Source organism: Mobula hypostoma, chromosome 18 (genome assembly GCF_963921235.1).
Source record: "Mobula hypostoma chromosome 18, sMobHyp1.1, whole genome shotgun sequence".
Lineage (NCBI taxonomy): Eukaryota > Metazoa > Chordata > Chondrichthyes > Myliobatiformes > Myliobatidae > Mobula > Mobula hypostoma.
Genome location: NC_086114.1, coordinates 49012971 through 49038305, shown reverse-complemented (window position 1 = coordinate 49038305; position 25335 = coordinate 49012971). Strand labels below are relative to the sequence as shown.

Genomic DNA, 25335 nt, shown 5'->3' with positions numbered 1-25335 from the left:
CCACTGATGCTAGCCCAGGCCAGCAAACATCTTAATTTTATGTGTATTCTCGTAACACTTCCCCCCTTTAAGGATTTTTACCGGGAGGTAAAAATTACAAACATGACTACATTATCTGATACATACACAATATACATCTTTAACAGTTATTTAGCTAATACAGAGAATTTGAAGCTGTCAACACCTTGACAGACAGTCATCACATTTTCTGTTCCTTTTACACGTGTTATTAATAATCCCTTAGACCAGGCTCCAACTCAGCAAACTTCATAGTGGCCAAAAACACTGATGAATTGCGACCAATGTAACCTCTCATTTGGTTTTGTCCCGGACCACAACAACAAGGGTCGTCCCATTCCGACTCAATTTTCTCTCGCAAGGGCTTAGTAGGAGGGGGACGGGTATTGACCGCAGAGTTATTGCAAAACTTCCTGCAGTACCCCACCATCTCCAAGAGCCTTCTGAGGGCCCTCTTGTCTGTCGGGGTTGGGAGGTCAGCGATAGCCTGCACTGTAGCTTGCATCGCTGCCAGCTGCCCCTGTGTCACCACAATTCCCAGGTAAGTGACCCTCGTGTGGCCGAATTCATTTTTTTCAAGGTTCACTATCAAACTGGCTTCAGACAGCCGTATTAAATTGCCAATACACACCTCTGTGTTCATCAGTCCTTTAGTCACTGAATTACTCAAAAAATATGGGTGTTGTTTACTTGGCTGCCCTATTGTAACCACAATCACCCAACGTCCCAGTTCTTTGCATTTCCTCGGGACAATCAAACACATAGGTGCGAGTCGTTTAATTACTCCTTCTAAAGATTCGCTTTGTTCGGGGATTAAGGGAGAGACCTTATCAGTAGACCTGGCCAAAACAATAGCCTTCTCCCATCTGACCGATCCCATCCTAATCTTTTCAAAATGGTTTTTTTCTCTTATCAGGGGGCCCCTAGCTTCATTGATTTCCACGCTAACACCGACTAGGTTTGTTAGCATATCAAAAGCCGGTGACCGTCTCAGTTCGCGTCGGTCATGATCAATAACATTTTTCCCCCTGGGCAGCCGGTAAATCTCTTTCATGATTCCACCAACTGTTTCCTCCAGCACCGCAAAATGTCCACCGGGGGGTACCTCGTGGGCCATGTTAAAAACCTCATCCCCATAACTCTTTTGCACCACCCCCCACTCCTCATCTGCAGATGCTGAACTTGATTTCCCTTTCTTCCTTAGCACTTCCTCATCCGCACAATAGCTTGTCAAGGCTGTGTCAGAGAGAGAGGTCTCGGCAAAAACCATCAGCCCCTCGTCTCGCTCCTGCGTCTGCACAAATTCTTTCCTGGCTACTGCTACGTCCGTCCCAGCTCCCTCACTACCTCTTATCTCACTACACCCTGTCTCATACAAGGTTGGCAGAAATGTTTCAGCCAAATTCACCATCGCGGGCGGGGCCTCCATGCTGGCAGGCTGACCCGTCAATCTCACGACTGGGAACACGATTCCTCCGGCGATGTCATTACCGAGCAAGACTTCCACGTCTTTCATCGGTAATTCGGACCTCACCCCGATCGTGACTAGTCCAGAGACCAGGTTGCTCTGTAAATGTATCTGGTGCAAAGGGACTGACTCTGTCCCTTCCCCAACACCTTTGACCTCTACCTCCCCAGTCTGGGTCTCTGAGCTAAACTCTAATACACTCTTCAGTATTAGTGACTGACACGCTCCGTGTCTCTCCAGATCCGCACTGGAACTGGTTTTAACCTCTCCTTCACTGACACCAGTCCGGCCGAGATAAACCTCTCGCGCCCTTCCTGGACTTTTTCAGACCTGTCCTTCCCTAGCGGTTCGCTTAACAGCTCAATACAGCCATTCAAAATTTCCGCTTTTCCTTTCCCCGTCTCCTTCCTTGGGGCAAAGCACCTGGACGCAAAGTGTCCGACTTTCCCACAATTATAACAGACGACCCCAGGAGACTTCCTACCAGACTGCTCCCGGTCTACCTTATCCTTTTCACTAGTCCCCGGCTTACTTTCTGACTTTTCCGGCGGACTCTCCCCGCCGTCCTGACTACCCTTCTGGTAGCCTTTACTCGGGGCAAACTTCATTTTATGCGTCAACGCATACTCATCCGCTAACTTAGCAGTTGCGGCTAACGTGGCTGCCTCTTTCTCATCGAGGTAGGGTCTCATACCCTCAGGGACACAACCTTTAAACTGCTCAATCAGAATCAGCTGTAGCAGTCTGTCATAATCCCCCTCTACCCCTTTCGAGGCGCACCAACGCTCACAATATGTTTGCATCTCACGAGCAAACTCCAAATACGTGCGGTCCCACCGCTTCCTCGCATTCCGGAACCTCTGCCGGTATGCCTCCGGGACCAACTCATAAATCCTGAGGATGGCCTCCTTCACCACCTCATACTTCTGGGCATCTTCCGCGGATAAAGCTGAGTAAGCTTCTTGGGCCTTCCCTTTCAGTACACTCTGAAGTAAAACAACCCACTTATCCCTCGGCCATTCCTGACTTATAGCCACCTTTTCGAAGTGGAGAAAGTACCGATCCGCGTCGGTATCGTCAAAAGGGGGAACCAGCCTAACCTCCTGGGTCGCCCGGAACCCTCCACCTTGGTTCGGCACGAGCCCCTGCTCGGCCCTTATCTTTAACTTCTCCAGCTCAAATTCCCTTTTCCTCTGTTTCTCCTCTCTCTCCAACTGTCTGTCCCTCTCTCTCTCTTCTCTCTCCAACTGTCTTTCTCTCTCTTGCCTTTCTACCTCTTTCTCTCTCTCCCGCCTTTCTAACTCTCTCTCCTGCCTTTCTAACTGCTTCTCTTCGTGTTCTAACTGCCGTACCCGGAACTCGTGCTCGAGTCTCAGTTTTTCAAGCTGTACCTGTACCGCGTCTCCAGCAGGTTTTTCAATAGACACCTCCCCCAGCTCACCTTGGGGAAACACACCTTTAGATACATAGTGCTCTACAATAGCTCTGTGTATCTCCTCTCTCCTCATTGTCGACTTCACCTTAGCAAGATTCACCCGTTTGGCCACAGCTATCAATTCCGATTTCCTGGCGTCCTCTAATGCCTCCAAGGTCGGCGCCTTTATAAATTCCTCAACCTCCATTTCTGCTGTTTGTCTTTTCTTTCTTTCGGGAATTTTAACCCAATCAATTTACTCCGTCCCAAATTTAGCGTTCAAAATCGCGGACGAGAACCCCACTTATGTTACGTACCCCGTAACTGGGTTGCCAAACCAGCAGAAATGGATCACTCAGTTGGAGTCTGGAGTACTAGAACTAAGAAAGTTTTATTAAAGAAACAAACAACACAGTAATCGAAAGGATAATAAATGCAACAATTCAACAATGATAACCACACATGTGCACAGAATTAAGATAACAGCATCAATCAAGCTCTATCGTTGTCTAGGGGGTAAATGACCAAATTTCAAAATGACTCAAAGTTCAGTCCAGTTCAGTTCGCAGTAATCGTTGCCATGGCGAGGGACAACGTGGGGGGAGAGAGAGATAGAATAGGAACAACTGATCATTCAGAACACTGCTTCACTCACAGACCAGCGAGATGGCTCACAAACAGCTTTTGGGCGGGTCCTTGGTGATGTCACCTGAGGTCACCGACTGTGACCCCTCCTCCAGATGCGGTCGATCCTCTGCAGTGAACCCGGCACCCAGGCAAGGGCGGACACACACCGGGTTCCCGCTGATCGTACCTTTCCACCCTTGTCGTTGTCTGATACTTCTCACCCACTCGTGAGAGGCGCACCGCTTCCAGGGTCTCGTTACCTCGGGTGGCGTGTGTGTCCGTCTTAGCGAACCTGTCCCTTTTTATCCCCCTGCTGGGGTATCGCCTGTCCATCACTTCAAACAGTTCAGGGTTCAAAGGGGGGAGCCGCTCCAGACAGCACTCTCTCCCACGTCCCTTCATTACACATCTCCAGACGCTGCTCCATTGTTCCTTATCTCTCCTTCCCCTGAGGGCAGGTGGCAGACCAACTGCTGATGCCACTGATGCTAGCCCAGGCCAGCAAACATCTTAATTTTATGTGTATTCTCGTAACAATGATCATCCCCATATTTTAAATGGTTTGACAGATGGAGGACAAAGGACGGAGGAAAGTGGGAGCTTGAACTTGCAGAAGAAATGAATAATGTAACTGTGGGAGCAAGATTATTTATTATCATTCTTCTGTACACAGGTGTAAAAGAGAATGAAATGATTGTTAGTCTGGATCCAATGCAGCGTAACAAAAACTCAATAAACAAAAAAAGCACAATAACCGTAAATATAAAAGAACAATATAAATGCAATGTACAAGTAACTGCTCAGTGTGGCCATAAATACATAAGATTAGCTTATATAGGTAGACCGATTATATATACGTTACCGTGCAAAAGTCTTAGGCCCATATATGTAGCTCGAATGCCTAAGACTTTTGCACAGTACTGTATTTGTCAATGTGGAGTGGAGAGCAAGTTTGTAAATCTGGTAGGAACAAAGGATGTTGGGAAGGACAAGGGTGGAGTGCGGCGGGGAGGCGTGTGGGACAGGTGGCAGAGAAAGAGAGTGGGGCGGATGGTGCGGGTGCAGAAACACCCAGCCTGAGAAACCGGGCAAGTTCATTTGACATCAAACAATTGGTTTATCGATCATTACATATTGTCTCTCTGGTGCATCCTGCTCCCTCACCTCCCTCTTACCCTTTTTCCAATCATGATTCCCCTCTCCCTGTCCCTTTTCCACTCGCAGTCCACAATAGAGACCCGTATCAGAATCAAGTTTATCATCACTCACATACGGCAGTAATACAGTGCAGAAGTACTGCAGTGCTAAACAAAAGTCTTGGGCATACTAGTATCTGAACAAGAGGTGACTCCGACAGGAAATGACAAAGTGACTTTTGACAAGGGGATCCCTTCTAGATAGCAGCAGGGCATGTGAAAATGCAGTAGGACCAAGACTCAGTCAGTGTAGGTTTGAAGTGTGGAGTGGCAGTGCATGGGATGATGAAGGGTGCTAAGGGGCCGTGGAGAGGAGGGGCTAATGTGGATGTAGTGATGAGGGGTGGTGGGGTATTCATCCAAAATGATCTGTCACAGTGGTACTCCTATGGAGAATGGTGGGGCCAAGGAGGATCAGAAAGCGAAGGAGGACTGACCACGACAGTTGTAACATCCAGTAACCTCGTTGAGTGTGTTGGAAAATGCAGTTGTATTCATTTACTTATAAAAACCTCCTCTCCATGCGCAGTGGACTATATGTGACCACACGGTCAATGTAGTTGAGAAAAGAAAAACAGTAAAGCTGAGAAATCTAAAGCAAAAAAAAAGAAAATGCTGAAAATATTGGTTAGGTCAGACTGCATTTGTGACAATAGAAATGTAGCCAGCCCCCAGGTTATAAGGCAGAGTCTCAGCCCTAAATATCGACAGTTCTCTTCGCCCAACAGATGCTGCTCGACTCCCTGAGTTCCTCCAGCAGATTGCTTCTTGCACCAGATTACAGCAACTGCAATCGCTTGTATCACTGTTCCTTAGAAACGTTCATAACCAAAGCAGTTTTTAGATCAGAAATGAACAACCACATTGACTGTGGGCATCACATGTAAGTTGTGAAAATTTTGCACGAGGGAGTAAACAGATGCTGTTTCGGGCCAAGTTGCTTCAGTTCCTGCAGAATTTTGTATGTGTTGCTCAGGATATCCAGTATCTGCTGAATCTCTTGTGTTTGAAATTCCAAAGAGTTGTTCTGTGCCTAGTAAGGTATTAAACATTCAACATATGCAATTCCCTATATATATTTTAGTCTGCAAATTCCTCACTGAATGTTCACCTCACAATCAAACTGGTTATCTGCATCCCTTATTAGACCGGAATCTTCATTAGCATAGATCGGTTGGACCAATGATATTGATATTGGTTTATTATTCTCACATGCACCAGGCTACAGTGAAAAGCTTGCTGTTCATACAGATAAAATTGTTGCATAGTACATTGAGTTAGAATAAGGTAAAATAATAACAATGCAGAATAAAGTGTAAATGCTACCTAAAAAGGTACAGTGCAGGTAAACGATAAAGTGCAAGATCATAACAAGGTAGATCGTGAGGCCAAGAGTCCAGCTTATTGTACAAGAAGTCTGTTCAGGAGTTTGATACTAATGGGGTAGAAGCTGTCTGTGAGCCTGCTGGTATGTGCTTTTAGACTTTTATATCTTCTGCCTAATGGGAAAAGGGAGAAAAGAGAACTTCTAGGGTGGGTGGGGTTTTTGATGAGGCTGGCTGCTTTACTGAGGCAGCAAGAAGTGTAGACAGAGTCTGTTGAGGGAAGGCTGGTTTCTATGATGTGCTGAGCTGTGTCCACAACTCTCTACAGATTCTTGCAGTCATGTGCGGAGTATTTGCCATACCAAGTCGATATGCATTGAAACAGAATGCTTTCTCTGGTGTATGAATAAAAATGGTAACAGACAACAAGGATATGTTGAATTTCTTTAGCCCCCTAAGGAAGTGAAGCTATTGGAGAGCTTTCTTGACTGAGACACTAAGAAAAGCACACCCAGGAACTTGAAGTGTTTCCATTCCGTAAGACTAAATGGCAGGTTGATTGTCAAACTGCACCGTGTAGGTGAGATGGGGGAGATGAGGGGAATGCCAGAAGCGTAAATTGGATTTGAGTCCATGGATATTTGATGGTGATTAAGGACCCAGTGGGCCTATTTCCACGCTGTATATTTTTATGACTTTATGAAATCAGTCTATCAGAAAGTGTGAAAGCATGAGGCTGGTCTACTGTCAGTCGAAGCGTAGGTTGATTTTGAGTCTAATATTGTACCCATGATATCAATACAAAAAGCCTATACCACTGTTGTACAACGGCAAAGGTTAACTTATTCCAGATATTTGTGTGATTTTCCCCAGCTAGAGTGATAACTCCACAAGCTTTGATGTATAATTAATGAGATGAATAATTCAGGTTCACATTCCAGGAATAAATTAAGAGAATGTCCCTGGTTTATTCAGGGTACCATCTTGTAAATGTTGGATGTTCGCTCCTTTGGGCTGCATGTGGAGACTCAGATCAGTTTTTTATTATCGTGGACACATGTCATGAAATTTGTTGTTTTGTGGCAGTTGTACAGTACAAGATAAACATGACTATGTTACAATAAATAAATAAACAGTGAAAAGAGGAATAGAGAGATAGTGTCATGTGTTCATGCACAGGTTGGAAATCTGATGGTGGAAGGGAAGAAACATTTTCTAAAACATTGAGTGTGGGTCTTCGGGCTCTCATACTTCCTCCCCTATGGTAGTAATAAGAAGTCCCGGATGGTGGGGACTGTTAATGATGGATACTTATACTTCATACTTTATACTTTATTGTTGCCAAACAATTGGTACTAGAACGCACAATCATCACAGCGATATTTGATTCTGTGCTTCACTCTCCCTGGATTACAAATACTAAATATTAAAAATAGTTAAAATTAGTAAATATTAAAAATTTAAATTATAAATCGTAAATAGAAAATAGAAAAATGGGAAGTAAGGTAGTGCAAAAAAACCTTTCACCTTCTTGAAGCGCAAACAACAGGAATTCTGCAGATGCTGGAAATTCAAGCAACACACATAAATGTTGCTGGTGAACGCAGCAGGCCAGGCAGCATCTCTAGGAAGAGGTGCAGTCGACATTTCATGCCGAGAGCCTTCGTCTCGGCCTCAAAAGTCGACTGCACCTCTTCCTAGAGATGCTGCCTGGCCTGCTGCGTTCACCAGCAACTTTTATGTGTGTTACCTTCTTGAAGCATTGACTTTTGAAGATGCCCTCAATGGAGGGAGGGCTATGCCCTACGCAGTCTCTTTTAATCCTACACATTGGTGCCTTCATTCCAGAGGGTGATGCAACCAGTCAGAATGCTCTCCATGGTCTATCTGTAGAAATTTGCAAAAGTGTTTGGTGACATACCAAAACTCCTCAAACTCATAATTAGTTATCGCTGCTGGTGTGCCTCCTTTGTGCTTTTGTCAGTGTGCTTGGGTTCAGAGTAGATCCTCTGAGATGTTGACACCCAGGAACTTGACCCTTCTCACCCTTTCCATCGCTGACCCCTCAATGAGGATTGGTGGGTCTTCTACTGACTTCCCCTTCCTGAAGTCCACAGTCAATTCCCTGGTCTTGCTGATGTGGTGTGCAAGGTTGTTGTTGTAACACCACTCAACTCACCAATCTGTCTCACTCCTGTGCACCTCCTTATCGTGATCTGAGATTCTGCCAATAATGTTGCTGTTGGTGAATTTATAGATGGTCTTTCGGCAATGCCTAGCCACACAGAGATTAGTCATAACTGTAGAGTGAGTGGAGCAGTGGGCTATGCACACAACCTTGAGGTGCTCTGATATTGATTGTCAGAGCAGAGGGGATGTTATTACCGATCTGCACTGACTATGGTCACCTGATGACGATCCAGTTGCAAAGGAAGATAGAGAAGCCCAGGTTATGAAACTCATTGATTAGTATTGAGGGGATGGTTGTGTTGAAAGTGTCAGATGTGACGCCCAGCAGAGGTACCGGATGGATGATGCTAATGAGAGAGATAAGAAAGACAATGGAGAAACATTCAAAATGCTAATGAGAGAGAAGGGAGGGATTAACAGGAAAGAAACACAATTCAGCTATTGACAGACCGGTTGCTTTGAACCTGAACTGTTTGAAGTTTGATGGACAGGTGATACCCCAGCAGGGGGATAAAAAGAGCAGGTTTGCTAAGGCACGGGGCACACATGCCATGAGACCCTGGAAAGAGCAGTGTGCCCTCACAAGTTGGTGGGAGTTTGGAGGACCGGTTCGCGGGAACCGACCAGAGGCTTACAAGGTGTAAAGGTACGATCGGTGGGAACCTGGGGTGTGTGTCCACCCTTGCCTGGGTGCCGGGTTCACCATGGAAGAACGATCGTATCCAGAACGGAGGGGTCACAGTCAGTGACCACAGCCGGATAGAAGACATCAAAGGGTCTGCCTGAAACCAACTGCAAAGACATCCAAAAGGTCTGCCTGAAACCAAATTGCATCTCTCTCTCTCTCCCCAACGGTACGACAACAGCGATTACTGCGAACTGCACTAAACTGAACTGAACTCTGCGTCACTTGAGACTGATCATTTTACCCCTAGACTGCGGTAGAGCTTGGTTGATTCCTATTACCCTAGTTCTGTGTATATGTGTGCATTATCATTGCTAACCTGTAACATTTATATCCTTACGATTAGAGTACTGTATTACTTATTTCTTTAATAAAACTTTATTAGTTCCTAGTAATCCAGACTCCAATGAGCATTCCATTTCTGCTGGTTTGGCAACCCAGTTACGGGGTATGTAACAAAAGCCAAGCTGTAATTGATGAACAGCAGTTTGACGTATGTATTGCTGTGTCCAGAGTCTGCAAGCCAAGTGGAGAGCCAGTGACATCACATCCGCTGTCAACCTGTTGAGGTAATAGGCAAATTGCATTGGGTCCAGGTCCTTCCTCGGGCAGGAGATAATTCTAGCCATGATTACTCTCTCGATACGTTTTATCACAGTAGATGTTTGTGCTACTGGGTGATAGTAATTGAGGCAGCTCCTCCTGCTCTTCTTGGGTACCAGAATGGTTGATGTACTTCAGAAGCAACCTCTAATTACAACAGTGAGAAGGTGAAAGTGCCCTTGAACATTCCTACACCATCAGGGCCTGACACCATCCTCTTGATGTTGACTTCTGAGGCAGAAATCACAGGTTCGCTAGATTCTGTGGGATTCGCACAGGTGTAGTGTTACTCTCCCTTTCAAAGTTTGCATAAGAGGCATCTGGGAGTGAAGCATCACAACCATTTATACTGTTGGAATTCGTATTGTAGAAAATAATAGCATGCAAACCCTGCCACAGCTGTCATGCATCCAATTTTTCTTTGACTTCACAGGGAATTGCCGTTTCTTTTACCAGATTCGGATATGGCCCAAGTGTGGAGTAACAGACACTGAAGCAGGTCGATAGTTCACAAACTTTAGTGCGAACACTGTTAAAGGGAAAATAAACAATAAATGCTAGGCCAAATAGGGCCATTAACTAAAACTGTCAAATGGAAAATGAAGCCTACACTGCAGCTGAAAAGAAAATCTAAACATTAAACGGATACCGCTAGTCTTCAGAGTCAGTTGATTCGAAAGTCCAATTTTTCTCAGGGAATGGCCGAAAGCAAAAGGCAGCAAAGCATTGCTATGCTCTGTCCAATTCTTGACAAGCATGGAGTTAATTACTACCATGATTAAATAATAATTAGCTGACACATGCAGATTTACAAGCGCAATTGCCGTATCTACTGCACTGCTGAATCCGCAGTTGTGACAGTTTCACTCTCACGATGGCCTTCCGTAGTTTATACTTGGACTTTTTGTAGGTGGTGGCAGGGTCACACAGCCCAAGGGAAGAAGCTGTTACCCAGTCTGGCAGTCCTAGTCCTGATGCTTCTGCACCTTCTTCTTAATGGTAGTGGGTCAGAGAGGTTGCGCGATAGGTGGTAGGGATCCTCAGCAATGTTTTGGCCCCTTTGTCAGCAATGCTCAGTATGTGTCACAGATAGGGGGAGGGAGGCCCCGATGATCCACTCAATAGTTTTTACTCTCTGTAGGGTCTTGCAGTCCGATGACTTGCAGCACCTGTACCACACAAGCCGGACTTGACTTGGAACTTTGAGCCATTGGAGTAAGCTGACTGCAGGAGGGCTGGGGTCAATGTATTTGTGGTTACCTCTGGCTCATTGAGTAGTGCTCTGCCTTCAGAGATAAGTGTTTCCACATTCAAACCCTGCAGCTGAGTTTTGAGCCCAAAATTTAACCAGATGGCAGAGTAAGGGTTAAAGTTAGCTATACATTAAAACAGTACACTTAGCACGATATGGAGTAACTGACCCCTCTTCCACAGATGCTGCCTGATCTGTTGACATTTCCTTCATAATCTATGCCTAGTTCTGTTATCCAGATAACCATCCAGGGTTGACTGCAAGGTGGTTTGAGAATCAATGCACAGAAAGAGCAGAGCTGAATTTTCAACAGGAATTCTGCAGATGCTGGAAATTCAAGCAACACACATCAAAGTTGCTGGTGAACGCAGCAGGCCAGGCAGCATCTCTAGGAAGAGGTGCAGTCGAGGTTTCAGGCCGAGACCCTTCGTCAGGACTTGGTCAGCTGAATTTTCAACTGGTCTCTCTGTTATTTTTACACCAATATAAAATGTGCTTGCATCAGTACTAGACTTGTGAAATAGATGTTGCTTCAAGGTCAAAGTTGAGTTTAATGTTGTATGCATAACTACAGGAGGTGCAATGATAAATCCAACTGGCAGCAGCATCGCAGGTATATAACATCAGATATACAATATTGACAAGAAAAAGATAAAGATTAAACTTTACACAAGTTTTATAAGAAAGGATATAATTTATCAAGTCCATTGTACTACAAAGTGATCATGGTATTGCTATACTAATGTAGTGATTAGTGCTGTGCAGGGTGGTTCAAGAATGAAATTATAGCTCCCACTATTCATGGTACATTACTCAGGCTTAACTTTAATGATGTTTGTATTGTTCAGTGAATGAAACTATGTTATACTGAGAATTCTGTCCGCGAAGGCTATTTATCTTTAAAGGTCTCAGATGCATTCCTGAGCAGATGTTTTGCCGGCTGTTTTCTTTGTGCTATTAACTGGAGTTTGCCGGTTGTCTGTTCTGTACACATCTTCCATTCCACAGGGAGTAATTCTTTCTCGTCTTATGTCATTTGTGATGCTTTTTAATCTTACACCTCACAGACCAAGTTAACAAATCAACTTCCATTTGCATTGTGCTCTACTGTTCTGCAATGTGCGATTGTAGTTCTAATTTTCTTTGCTCCCAATGGAAAAAAATGTGGCCTATGTATATCTTGCTTGATGTCACAAGCCCTGGATTTATCATGTTCCAACTGGGCTCTTCCCCAACACCTTCAGGTCGAGTTTACAGAAGAACATGCATTTTCTATTATTGGAGTCTATGAAGCATTCATTGTTTTACACAAGCTCATTGTGAACTCGCAGAACCAACCTGTTCTGATTTCTTTTATTAACTGTAAGTTATGGCCATGGAGCTGTACAGCACAGAAACAGGCTCTTGGGGCTATTGCGTATACGCCAGTCTTTTTTGCCAACTATGCTAATAACACCTGCTGGCATTGAGACCATATCCTTCTGCACCTTACCTATTTGCATGTCTGTCTAATTCCCCTGAAGCATTTCTTTATCTAATGCTACTACCTCCTCTGTTGGTATGTGTCAGGTATCAACTACTGTCTGTGAAAAAGAACTGACTCTCAGATCCCTTTAAAACTCCGTCTTCTCACCTTAAACCGGTGCCCTCTCGTTTTTGGCTTCCATGCCATGGGAAAAAGGCTTCTGAATATCCCCTCTATCTTGCCCGCTCATAATCTTGTATATCATGGCAGCCCTCAGCTTCCTTCACTTCAGGGAAAACAAGTCCAGCCTATCTAATCTCTCCCCATAACTCAAGTTCTCCAAATCCGGCAGCATTTTAGTTTAACCCCGTTCTGCATTTTCTATAGTGCCATCACATTCTTCCCACAGTGAGGTGACCAGAAATGCACACAGGGCTCTTCAGAGTGGCCAACTCAATGTTTTCAAAGTAATTCCAGAGTCATACATATTTCCTGTAGGCACGTGATGAAAACTGTACACAATATTCAAAATTAGGCCTCACCAATGTCTTACATGACTTCAAAATAACATCCCAATGCCTGTACTCAGTATTTTGATTTATGAAGGCCAGCATGCCAAAAGCTCCCCTCATGACCCGATCTAGTGTGACAGCACTTTCAAGGAACGATGGATCTGTATTCCCATATCCCTCTGTTCTACCCCCCTCCTCAGTGACCTACCGTTCAGTCTTGGCAGCCTATGATGTTGCACATTAGAGCCTAACCTAACTGGGAAGATCAGCGTCACGTTTATTATCATTAAAATATGTAGTGAAATTCATTGTTTTATGTTAGCAGTACAATGTAAGACATGAAAAAATTACCCAGTTACCAAAAAAAAAGCAAAAGAGGAATAACGAAATAGCGTCCATGGGTTCATGAACTGTTCAGAAATCCAGTAGCAGAGAGGAAGAAGCTGTTGCTAAAATGTTGAGTGGTTTTCAGGTTCCTGAATCTCTTCCCTGACAATAGTATTGAGAAGAGGGTATTTTCTGGATAGTGAGGGTTCTTAGTGAGGGATGCTGCCATCTTGAGGCACCGCCTATATAATATGTCCTTGATGGTGGGGAGGCTTGTATTTGTGACAGAGCTGGCTGAACTTACAACTCTCTGTAGCTCTTATGATCCTGCACAGTGGGGTCTCCATACCAGGTGGTGAAGAGCCCAGTCAGAATGCTCTCCACTGAACATCTGTAGATATTTGCAAGAATCTTTGGTGACATATATACCCATGTGGATCACAGTGAGAACATGCCACCTACAGGCAGACAGCACCTGAGGCCAGAATCGAACCCTGTTCTCCAGAGCACTGACTGCTGTTCCATCATGCCACTCTGTGTGGTGTTCTGGGAGAGGAACACGGAAGCCCAATGTATTCGGCCCACAATGTTGTACCAACCTTTTAACCTACTCCAAGATAAATCTAATTCTTCCCTCTTGCATAACCCTCCATTTTTCTGTCACCCAATTAACCCATCCAGTTAGTTCTAACCCATTCCACTTTGTGCTGACCATCAAGCAACTGTTTGCATCACTTTTTGTTTCATTCTTCTTGCATGACCTCGCTGCCCCCCCCCAAGATTCTACCACTTGCCTCCTATACATGGAAACAGTTTATACTGACTAATTAACCTGTCAATCAGTGTGTCTTTGAGATACACGAGGAAACAAGCACTTGAAGGAAACCTATGTGGTCACATGGAGAACACGCACCTTTTGCTCAGATTGAGCATGAGTTTCTGGAGCTGTGAAGCAGTGGTTCTACTAGGCTGATCACTGTGCCACAATGGCAGCAGGAGCAACTTCTTTGTGATTCTTCAAGAATCAAGAATACCATGGAACCTTTTGCATCCAAGTGAGAAATGGGACCTCAGTTCAATTCCTCCTCTGAAAGGTGCCAGCTTTAAAAAAAGCAGTCATGCTCCTTTAGTACCATGCTGGAAGATCAGCCTAGTTATAATTTGTAGGAGACACAGGAGATTCTGCAGATGCAGGAAATCTTAAGCAACATCTATGTAGACACTGCCTGATCTGCTGAGTTTCTCTGGCATTTTGTGTGGGTTGCTTATAATTTCTAAGAGTCAGCTGTCCTAGAACATAACAATACAGCACTGCAACAGGCTCTTCGGCCCACAATGTCTATGCTGACCACCCCGTTGAATTGGACTAAATCCCTTCTGCCTCCACATGATCCATTTCCTGCTTATACATATGTCTATCTAACAGCCACATAAACATCACTATCGTATCTGTTTCCACCACTACCCCGGCAACCCTTTTCAGGCACCTACCGAAGGTTCTTCATCGATAAGTTCAAACAGGAAAGTTGCATCCAAGTTGTCTACACAAACCAGTACTCAAGCCAGGGCAGTATGTTATGGAGAGCAAGCTGTTGCCTGTTAGAATGATCTTTGGGGTTGGGACATGTAGCACATAACCTTAACAGATGTCAGCCACTAGCCTTTAGATTTGAATATGAATTGTGGATTAAGTCTAAAATGCAGCCCTGAACAAGGGATTCCTAAGAACCGTGAACCAAGTTAAGAAGAGAACAGGCATACTTATTTAAATTTGTTACTTGTGTGTCTTTAAGTGTCCACAATATAGGTGTGACCAGGAAGGTGGGGAGATCCAGGCATTTGAAACTATTACATGTAGTTCAAAGGAAGCATTGTAAATATGGATTTGTTTGAATTGGCCCAAATTTTACTTTGATTTCTAGCAAATAAGTTTAATGCGGTGTTGGGTCAAGCAGACCTCTTGCTCCGAACATCAGTCAGTCTCTGTCTGTCTGTCTGTCTGTCTCCCTCTCTCCCTCTCTCTCCCCCTTTCCCTCTCCCTCTCTCTCCTTCTCCCTTCCTCCCCATCCCCCTCTCCCCCACTTCCGAAGGCTGTCAGCGTATTGTGATATTTTCTCCAATAAAGGGACTGCTTCGTATCTATCAGTACTTTTCACCAGTGACTTCACTCACACACAACATTGCCCAAGCAGCAGGCTCCCCCTCTCCATGCAGCTGAGGAATGGCAGGGAACGATACATTTTGGTACCGACAGCGTCGCAGAAGTTGCCAGTTAGTGTTGAACTCAACAAGGCAGTGGAGGTTTGAGAGGAGTTGAGTTTGAGATGAGTTTTCCTTCTCCTAGCTGAGCTGCCAACTGTGGCTGACGAGCCCCATCTGCCTGAAGCGGCTGGTTTTAAGGCACCCGTAACCTGCCTTTGCCCTCTCTCCTTGTCATGTCACTCCATAAACCAATCAAAGGAGAAGCACAGGAGCCAGGGATACTCCCGTTCTTAGTTTTCTTTTCGTGAGGGTCTCACATATGACCTGGTGTCATAATGACTTACGCTGTTCACATACTTTTACATATAAACCACAATGAATTATCTAAACAAAGCATGCTTATTGAAATAATATGTTTACAATATTACTCAAATATCACTGAAATAGTAAATACACTATACTCCTCCCTGCTTTGCTATAAACTCCAACTCAATACAGAATGCATCTCAACTCAAATATGTAATGTGTCACTCTGTAGTCATCTTATATATACTGTTTGATACTGTGTGTGTATTAGATTAGATTAGATTATGAGGGCACTTAGTCCTCATTTATTGTCATTTAGAAATGCATGCATGCATTAAGAAATGATATAATGTTCCTCCAGAGTGATATCACACAAAAAGATGACAAACCAAAGACTAACACTGACAGAACCACATAATTATAACATATAGTTACAGCAGTGCAAAACAATCCCATAATTTGATAAAGAACAGACCATGGGCATGGTAAAAAAAGAAGTCTCAAGTCCCGATGGACTCCTATAGTCCCTGATAGCAGGCGGCAAAAAGGGAGAAGCTCCCCTGCCATAAACCTCCAGGCTCCGACAACTGACAACTGCTGATGCATTGGAAGCACCCGACCACAGCCGACTGAGTGCATCCGAAAACTTCGAGCCTCCGACCAGCCCTTCCGATACAGTCTCCCCAGCGCCATCCTCTGCCGAGCGCCTTCGACCCCGTCCCGGCCGCCAAAACAAGCAAAGCCGAGGACTCAGAGGCCTACTCCTCTGGAGATTCCAGACCACACAGTAGCAGCGGCAGCAAAGCGGGCATTTCAGAAGTTTCTCCAGATGTTCCTTCGCGCTCTTACATGTACACACACACACACACACACACACACACACACACACACACACACAAAACACTATATAATATAACTACTATATCCACAGCATAATAAATTTTAAATTGTCCCAATCAGGCCTTAAGGTTTAGTCGCTGTGGAGTATTTCTTACTCTTGCAGGATAATGTCTTTCCTGTCTTTGCTGACTGGGGTGGGGGGGCATTGAGGGGGTCACTCTGCTTGGTAGGTGAGACTTCTGGCTGTGAAGTAATCCCTGGTTATGGGGTGTTCTTCATGGTGGTTGTAGGAGTTGACTCTTGGCCTGCGGGAAGTGGTTCTGACATCTTTCTTCTCTGACAATTCACCCCAAAACATGAAACTAATAGAAAGATAAACATGGGGAGACTGGGACAAACATGTACTCTTTGCCTTTACGTTTAGCAGGTGCACACTAATGACATAGTGGCGTAATGACACGTGCCATTCACCTACTTCTAAAATATAAATTGTAATAAATTATGTAAACAAAGAATGCTTAATTAACCATATATTTACAATAGTACTCAAATATTACTGAAATATTAAATACACTACACTTCTGTCAGTAGAAATGTTTCTGCTGGGCTTAGCAGCTGAGCCACACGTGTGAAGTCCGGGGCTGGACTTGGTTGTCAGAGGCTCTTTGGCACACATGCCACTGGGAGCATTTAATGGGTAGTGAGAGTTTATCCCCATTACCACCCCGGCTATAATAACTGTAAGGAACGAGGCACCTACTACTCTCAGTGTAAATAAAACTTTACCCTGCACATCTGTTTTAAGCTTTTGCTCCCTTGCTTTTAATGAATATTCTCCCGTATCTTGTGAAAAAGATTCTGAGAGTCCACCCAATCTATGCTTCCTGCAATTTTATAAACAATTCTTCCTTTAGCCTCTACACTTCGGAGAAAACAGCCCAATGTTGTCTACCCTCTCTATATAGCTCATTTCCCTGCGGAAAATGTGTCTGCTTCCCTGTTGTGATTTATTTATTGACAGAGTTCCAGCAAGCAGGTCGCTTCTCATCACTGTGGCAGGTGATATTGGGGTTTCGTGAAGGATTTTCCATTACAAGCTCTTGTCAGGAAGCTGGCATAAGATTGGAAGACAAAATGATGTGGGGGGGGTGGTGGTTAAATGCTTTCGTTTACATTAATTATTAAACTAATGAATGTCTCTCTTCAGAAGAGAAAAGTAGAACATGGTCCAAAAGAGCAGGAGGTCCAGTATGGAGGCAAATAACCTTTGTTAGCAGGAACCTAACCAGCAACTATTCCTGAGCTGGCTATCTGTGTGATCAGCATTAATGTTTGGTACTTAAAGTATTTGCTTTCCTTAAAGAAACAACAATGCAATTGGTACACTTATGAGCTGAGACTTTAATACTGGTCTGTGTTCTTCTGTGGGTTACAAGCACCCAATTTCTTGGCATGCTGCGTATAAGTGATCTTCCATAATATCATGAAATTTGGAATTCCAATGTTAATATGTATGTTTGTTTCTGCTATGGCTGAAATAGATTCCTCGCTCCCTCTGTCTCTCCCTCCCTCTATGTCTCCCTCTCTCCCTCCCCATTTCCTGCTCCTTCTCACTCCCTCCCTCTCCTTCCCTCTCCCTGTCTCCTTCCCTCTTCCCTTCCCACTCCCTCCCTCCCTCTGTCCCTCTCCCTCTCGCTCTCACTCCCTCTCCCTCTCCCTTCCTCTTTCCCTCTCTTTTTCCCTCTTGCTCTCTCTCCCTCTCCCTCCCTCGCCCCCTCTCCCTCCATCTTTCTCCCTTCCTTGCTCTCCTATTCTCTTCTCCCTCGGTCTCCCTCTCTCTTATCTCTTACTCCCTGTCTCACTCACCCTCTTGTGCTCTCTCCCTCCCTCTCTCTCTCTCTCTCACTCTCTCTTGCTTGCCCCTCCCCCACTTTAGTACACTTTTCGTAGTTCCTATTTCTTATCAGTATTTATTGTTTCTGTTTTTGCACTATTTTAAATGTAACTATTTAATATACATATACAGTATATACTTATTGTAATTTATTTACTTAATTGTTCTATATTATCATGTCTTGCATTGTACTGCTGCCACTGTTAACAAATCTCACAACATATGCTGGTGATTTCAAGCCTGATTCTGATTATGTCCCTTTTATGTCATTCGTGATAATATTGTAGAGCTGGAGAGATTATTGTTTACTCTTGGACTTACAGAGACAATCGACCTAAGGACATGAGTAAAATCAGAATTGTTAGTGGGGGATAGCCTGTATTATCAGATATTAAAGAGGTCTTCAGGATAGATTTTAATTGGCTGTGATGGAGTTTAGGAGAGGGCAGATAAAAATTAAGAAGGAACTTTGAGGATTATTTCCTTGCCACAAACCTGATATAAAGAAAAACAGAGTGTTGGAAAGGCTCATCAAGATTGTGCTGAGTATGCATAAATTATTGGTATTAGTATTGTTTTGTTATTGTTACATGCACCCAGATACAGTGAAAAGCTTGCCTTTCACACTGTTTATACTGATCACATCATTGCAGCGTGCATAAGGTGAAATATTAACAATGCAGAATAAAGTGTAGAAGCTGCAACGGAAGAGCAGGTAAACAATAAGGTGCAAGATCATAACGAGGTAGATTGTGAGGCCGAGAGTCCATTTTATTTTACAAGAGATCCATCCATGAGTCTGATAACAGGAAGGTAGAAGTTGTCTGTGAGCCTGGTGGTACGTGCTTTCAGGCTTTTGTACCTTCTGCCCAATGGGCGAGGGGAGAAGAAGGAATGACTGGGGTGGGTGTGGCCTTTCATTATGTTGGCTGCTTAACTGAGGCACTGAAAGGTTTAAACAGAGTCCATAGAAGGGAGGCTGGTTCCTGTGATACTCCAACCCTCCCTACCGTCCCTGGCACTCCTTCTCTGCCCCCTGTCTCACACCCCTGCTGTGGTGCTCCACCATTACCTTTCCCAACATCCTTGCTCCTGCCAGATTTACAAACTCGCTGTCTGCTTCATGTTGACAAATGCAGTACTGTGCAAAAGTCTTAGGTACCCTAGCAATATATATGTGCTGAAGACTTTTGTACAGTACTGTAAGGAAATGAATAATATTGAGAACATGGTTGTAAATTCCTTGAGAATGTGTCCATATGTGTGGAAGCAGTTCAGTGTTGAGGTGAGTCAAGTTGTCCTCACTGGGAAACTGTCAGGCTGCCTCTGGAGTTCTGCATTCAATTCTGATCGCCCCATTGTGTGGAAGCTGTGCCAAGGGGACAGAAGAGGTTTAGCAGGATGCTGCCAGCATTAGAGTGCATTTGCCAGAGGAAGAGTTGCACAAACATGGGCTGAGGTGAGACCTGACAGAAGTTTAAAAGATTAAGAGAGGCATATATAGAGTAGATAGCAAGTCTCTTTATCCCATGGTCAAAATATCTAAAGCTCGAGGGCATACATTTAAGGTGAGAGGGGGAAAGTTCAAAGGAGATGTGCGGACCACAGTCCTTTACACAGAGGGTGATGAGTGTCCTGAATATGCTGTCAGGGTGGTAGTGGAGGCAAATGTGACACAAGTGTTTACGAGGCTCTTAGATAGGCAGATGAATATGCAGGAGGCATATGGACATTGTGCATGCGGAAACCTGTTATAATTTAGTTGGGTATTTAATAACTAGTTTAATGAGTTCAGCATAACATCGTGGGCTGAAGGGCATGTTCCTGCGCAGTATTCTTATCACTATGACTCACACTTGAAGATACAGTCAGCAGACTTCTCATACTTATTCACTTTGATTTCTTCCAGGAGCTTTGGAGATCCAAGTTCCCGAATTTCCTGTGATTGCCAGATATGGGAAGGATGTCACCCTGAACTGCTCTTTCACAGCAGAGGGCAACTTTTCCCTCAGTGACCTCAGTGTCATATGGCAGCTGACCGAGACTCGAACCATGGTGCACACCTTCTCCCACCAACAGAACACGCAGAGCGACCAGGAAGACAGCTTTGTGAACAGGACAGCCCTCTTCCTGGAGGAGCTGGACAAAGGGAATGCCTCCTTACTCCTGAGGCACGTGAGGATTGAGGATGAAGGCAGCTTCACCTGCTTTGTTCGAATTAAAGACCACAACAGCGCTCCCATCATGCTCCAACTCGCAGGTACCCTGTTGTTCATTAGAACAATTTACTGACCTCGATCAGTTCCCAACCAACCATTCTTATTCTTGCTTTCATCACTAGCCCGTGCTTTTTAATTCAAGAGTATATTTTTATCATTGAAGTACCCTCAGTGGCCACTTTATTAGGCACACCTCTACACCTGCTCATGAGTGCTGATATCGAATCAGCCAATCATGTGGCTACATCTCAATGCATAAAAGCACGCAGTCATGGTCACGAAGTTCACTTGTTGTTCAGACCAAATATCAGAAAGGGGAAGAAATGTGATCTAAATTACCTTGACCGTGGAATGATGGTTGATGCCAGTTTGAGTATCTCAGAATCTGCTGGTCTCCTGGGATTTTCACGCGCAGCAGTCTCTAGAGTTTACAGAGAACGGTGTGAAAAACTAAAAAAAGACAATCCAGTGAGCGGCTGTTCTGTGGACGAAAGTGCCTTGTCAATGAGTGAGGTTAAATGAGAATTGCCAGACTGTTTCAAACTGACAGGAAGGCGACAGTAACTCAAATAACCACGTGTTACAACAGTGGTGTGCAGAAGACCATCCCTGAATGCACAACACGTCGAAGCTTGAAGTGGGTGGGCTACAGCAGCAGAAGATCACAAGTGTACTGGAGGTACAAAATTAAGAGGCCACTGAGTGTGTACACAGGAAATGCAAGACAATCAGTGCGTATCAGTGCACAGATTAATTTTATCATCAAATCAATACATTCTATATACACGTGTGCTTCCTTTTCATTGCATCCACTAAGCGTTTGAGAGGCTGTCACATAGGACCCAACAACCTCCCCACCCCAGTGCCCAGTCATGGCAGGATCCTAGACTGCAGTCCTTCCTCACAGATTCCCTGCTTTGGCTACACCAGGCGTCAGTGGTTTCCTGCTCAGCACGTGCTCTTGCCAGGACCAGTCCTTTATCAGATCAGATTAGTTTATCTTCATATGCACGAGGATGCAATAAAGCTCCTAGCTGTGAAGTTCCCAGATTAAACAAGTACATGTTATCAATAAGTACAGCGATAAGTGCAAAACAATAATACAAACTTTAGCTATTAGGGTTCAGCACCCACTGTGAGTAAAATTCTCCCTTCCATGTCAATTTGACTTCTCATTCCTGTTTTGACATGTCTGTCCATAGCTTCCTCTGTTGACATAATGAGGCCAAATTCAGGTTCGAGGAGCAACCCTAATGTTCCGCCTGGGTAGTCTCCAACCTGGGTGGCATAAGTATCAATTTCTCCAACTTGTGGTAATTTCTCCCCCCTCCCTCCTCTTTCTCCATTCCCCATTCTGGTTACCCTCGCCCCCCCTTCTCTTCTCCTAACATGCCATCACCTTCCTCTGGTTCCCTTCTCCATGGACCATTGTCTGCTCCTATTAGATTCCTTCTTCTTCACTCCTTTACCTCTTTCACCAATCCTGTCCCAGCTTCTTACTTCAGCATCCCTCCCTCACACATCCCCTTTCCCCAATGTGACCCCCTGACTCCACCCTTCCTCCTCACCTGGTCTCACCTATTCCCCTCTTCCCCTCCCTCGCACACCCCCTTCCCCCTCACCTGGTCTCACCAATTTCCCCTTCCCCTCTCCCACACATCCCCCTTCCTCCTCACTGGTCTCAGTGATTCCTCTCTACCCTCCCCCACACATCCCCCTTCTCCCTCAACTGGTCTCACCGATTCCTCTCTACCCTCTCCTACACATCCCCCTTCCCCCTCACCTGGTCTCACTAATTTCTCCTTCCCCTCCCCCACACATCCCCCTTCCCCCTCACCTGGCCTCACCAGTTCCTTGCCAGTTTGTATTTTATTTATTTAGAAATACAGCAGGGCACAAGCCCTTCCAGCCCAACAAGCCACCCTGCTCAGCAGTCCACCTGCTCAACACTAGTCTAATCACAGGACAATTTACAGTGACCAGTTGACCTACTAACCATATGACTTTGAACTGTGGTAGGAAACCAGCGGTTCATGTGGAGAACCCACCATCTCCTTGCAGACAGTGCTGGTATTGAACTCTGAATTCTGAAATGCCCTGCGCTGTAATGGCATTGTGCTAACCTCCCACTCCCCTCACCTTTTTATTCTGGCTTCTGCCCCCTTCCATTCTAGACCTGATGAAGGGTTCCAGCCCAAAACATCAACTGCTTATTCCCCTCCATCGATGCCACCTGACTTGCTGACTTCCTCCAGCATGTTTGGTGTAGCTCAGGATTTCCGTGATTTGCAGAACGCCTTGTGTTTGTGATGTGGTACATGTTTTCACCATGAGTGAAAGCACAGCAAGCCAAGGGGGAATATGGTGCATAAAGCTCAAGTTGGATCCACTGTTGTGGGCACACTTTGTTTTGAGAAACTTGTTAAACACTGCTCCAATCCGCCATTTGGTGAGGGCCTGATAATATTGAGGATGCTTCATTTCATATTAAGTCTGCCAGTGAGAAATGTCCTGCACATGTCCCAGGGACAAAATATCTAATACTAGAGGGGATACTTGTAAGGTGTGAGAGGGTAAATCCAAAGGGGATGCTCAGATCAGTTCTTCAAAGGAGAGTGGTAGGTGCCTGGAATGCACCACCAGTGTTGGTAATGGAGAAAGATATGATAGAGGTGCTTAAGAGATATGTGTGGAGAATGGAGGCATATGGACCATGTATAGACAAAAAGGAGTAGGTGTCAATAGCTTAATTAGTTTGCCCAATATTGTGGGCCAAGGGGTCTGTTCCTGTGCTGTACTCTGTGTTCCTGATGTAGGATTATTGTAATTGGGTGGTTGATGGTTGGTGTAGACACTGAAGGGCCTGTTTATGATTCTCAGAAAGCAAATTACAGATGCACAGTTTTCACGCTGCTGATACTCCTAACTCTTTCATTATTTCAGCCTCTTACTCCAAGCCCAACCTTCAACTGGAGCCCCGCAAAGATCTGAAGCCTGGTGATGAGGTGGCCATCGCTTGCCATTCCTCAGGGGGATACCCGCCGGCAACGGTCCAGTGGCTCGATGGGAAAGGGAGCAACATCACTGAGAACATCACGACGTCGCAGGTGGCCAATGAGGAGGGCCTGTTTGAAGTGCACAGTGTGATCCGGGTGATACTGGAGCCAAACAGCACGTATAGTTGCATGGTGAGGAATGAGCTGCTGAACGAGGAGTCATTGACTTCGGCTACTATTACAGGTCAGTCCTACGTCTCAGCAATTTGAAGTCTGCTGTTCATTGGAGGGGAAAACACCTTACAAGTGTGTTGCCAGGTCCGGTGCCTGAGATTGCTGGCCCATATTTTTCATTCTAGAGTGGCTTGGCTTCCAGATTATCAGAGTAATTCAGAGCATCTACACTTATGGAATGCCAAAATAGTCGATATTCAGTCTATTGTCATGTACACAACTACTGTACATGTTTCAGCAGTTGGAATGAAAAACCTACTTGCAGCTTCATCTCAGCACAGAGCATCACTAATGCAACATTCCCAAGGAAGTCATACATTAAAACATTAATTATACAGGGCAACACACACACAGAATGCTGGTGGAACTCAGCGCAGGTCAGGTAGCATCTATGGAAATGAATAAGCAGACAGTGTCTCAGCTGAGTTCCTTCTTCAGGACTGGAAAGGAAGGGGGAAGATGCCAGAATAAAATGGTGGGGGAGGGGAAGGTGGACAACTGGAAGGTGATATGTGAAACCAGGTGGGTAGGAAAGGTAAAGAGCTGGAGAGGAAGGAATCTGAAAGGAGAGGAGAGTGGACTATAGGAGAACGGGAAGGAGGAGGGTATGCAGGGGGAGGTGATAGGTAGCTGAGGAGGTCAGAGGCCAGAGAAGGAAATAGAAGAAGAGGGGAGGGTGAGGGAATTTTTTTTTACTGGAAGGAGAACTTGATTTTCATGCCATTCAGGTTGGAGGTTATCCAGATGGAAAATAAGGTGGTGCTCCTCTACCCTGAGTGTGGGCTCATCATGGCACATATCGGAATGGAAATGGGAATCGGAATTGGAATTAAAATGTTTGGCCACGGGGAAGTTTCGCTTTTGGTGGATGGAGTGGAGGGGATCAACAAATTATACAAGAAAGGGCACAATTAGAAGAAAAAAGAAGTCCAATTGTATTTAAAGTGGTCATTATGTTGGTGTACTGAGGTAGTGATTAGGGATGTGAAAGCTGGTTCAAGATCTGAATGGTTGAAGGGAAGTAATTGCTGTTGAACCTGGTGATTGGGACTTCAGGCTTCAATACCTCCTGCCTGTGTGAAGACAGCAGCGTTTGGATGGTCGGGATCTTTGATGATAGGTGTTGCCTTCTTGAAGCAATACCTCGTAGATTCTACAAGAGTGGGGGAGGAACGTGCCTGTGATGTATTGGATGGAGCCCACTACCACCTGCAGCTTCTTAGGTTTTTGTGCATTTGAATCGCCATCCCAGACCAGGAGGTCACCAGCCGGGATATTTTCGGCAGTACATATGCAGAAGTTTGACTGTATTCATTGAACCTTCTAAGTTTTCTAAGAATGTAAACCCGCTGGTGCGCTTTCTGCGTGATTGTATTTATGTACTGGACAAGGACAAGGACAGGTGTTAGTGTCCAGGAGCTTAAAGCTGTTCAGCATCTCCACCTCTAGTTCATTTGGCTATTTTCCCTTCCTAAGTCAACCATCGGTTCTGCAGCTTTGCTGGTGTTCAGTGAGAGGTTGTTGTTTCCCCCGGGATTAGTAAATTATGACTATGACTATGT

The 25335-nt window shown here is 44.9% G+C and overlaps 1 protein-coding gene across 4 annotated transcripts in view; it reads left to right on the top strand.

The window, feature by feature from the left end:
* cd276 (CD276 molecule) overlaps positions 1 to 25335 on the top strand; it is a 461861-nt gene that overhangs the window by 159569 nt on the left and 276957 nt on the right. For all 4 annotated transcript variants that reach the window (XM_063070222.1, XM_063070220.1, XM_063070221.1 and 1 more), the window contains 2 exons: positions 20234 to 20584; positions 23487 to 23783. In XM_063070222.1, coding sequence (XP_062926292.1) covers positions 20234 to 20584; positions 23487 to 23783 — 648 coding nt within the window. The remainder of the gene's footprint in view (positions 1 to 20233; positions 20585 to 23486; positions 23784 to 25335) is intronic.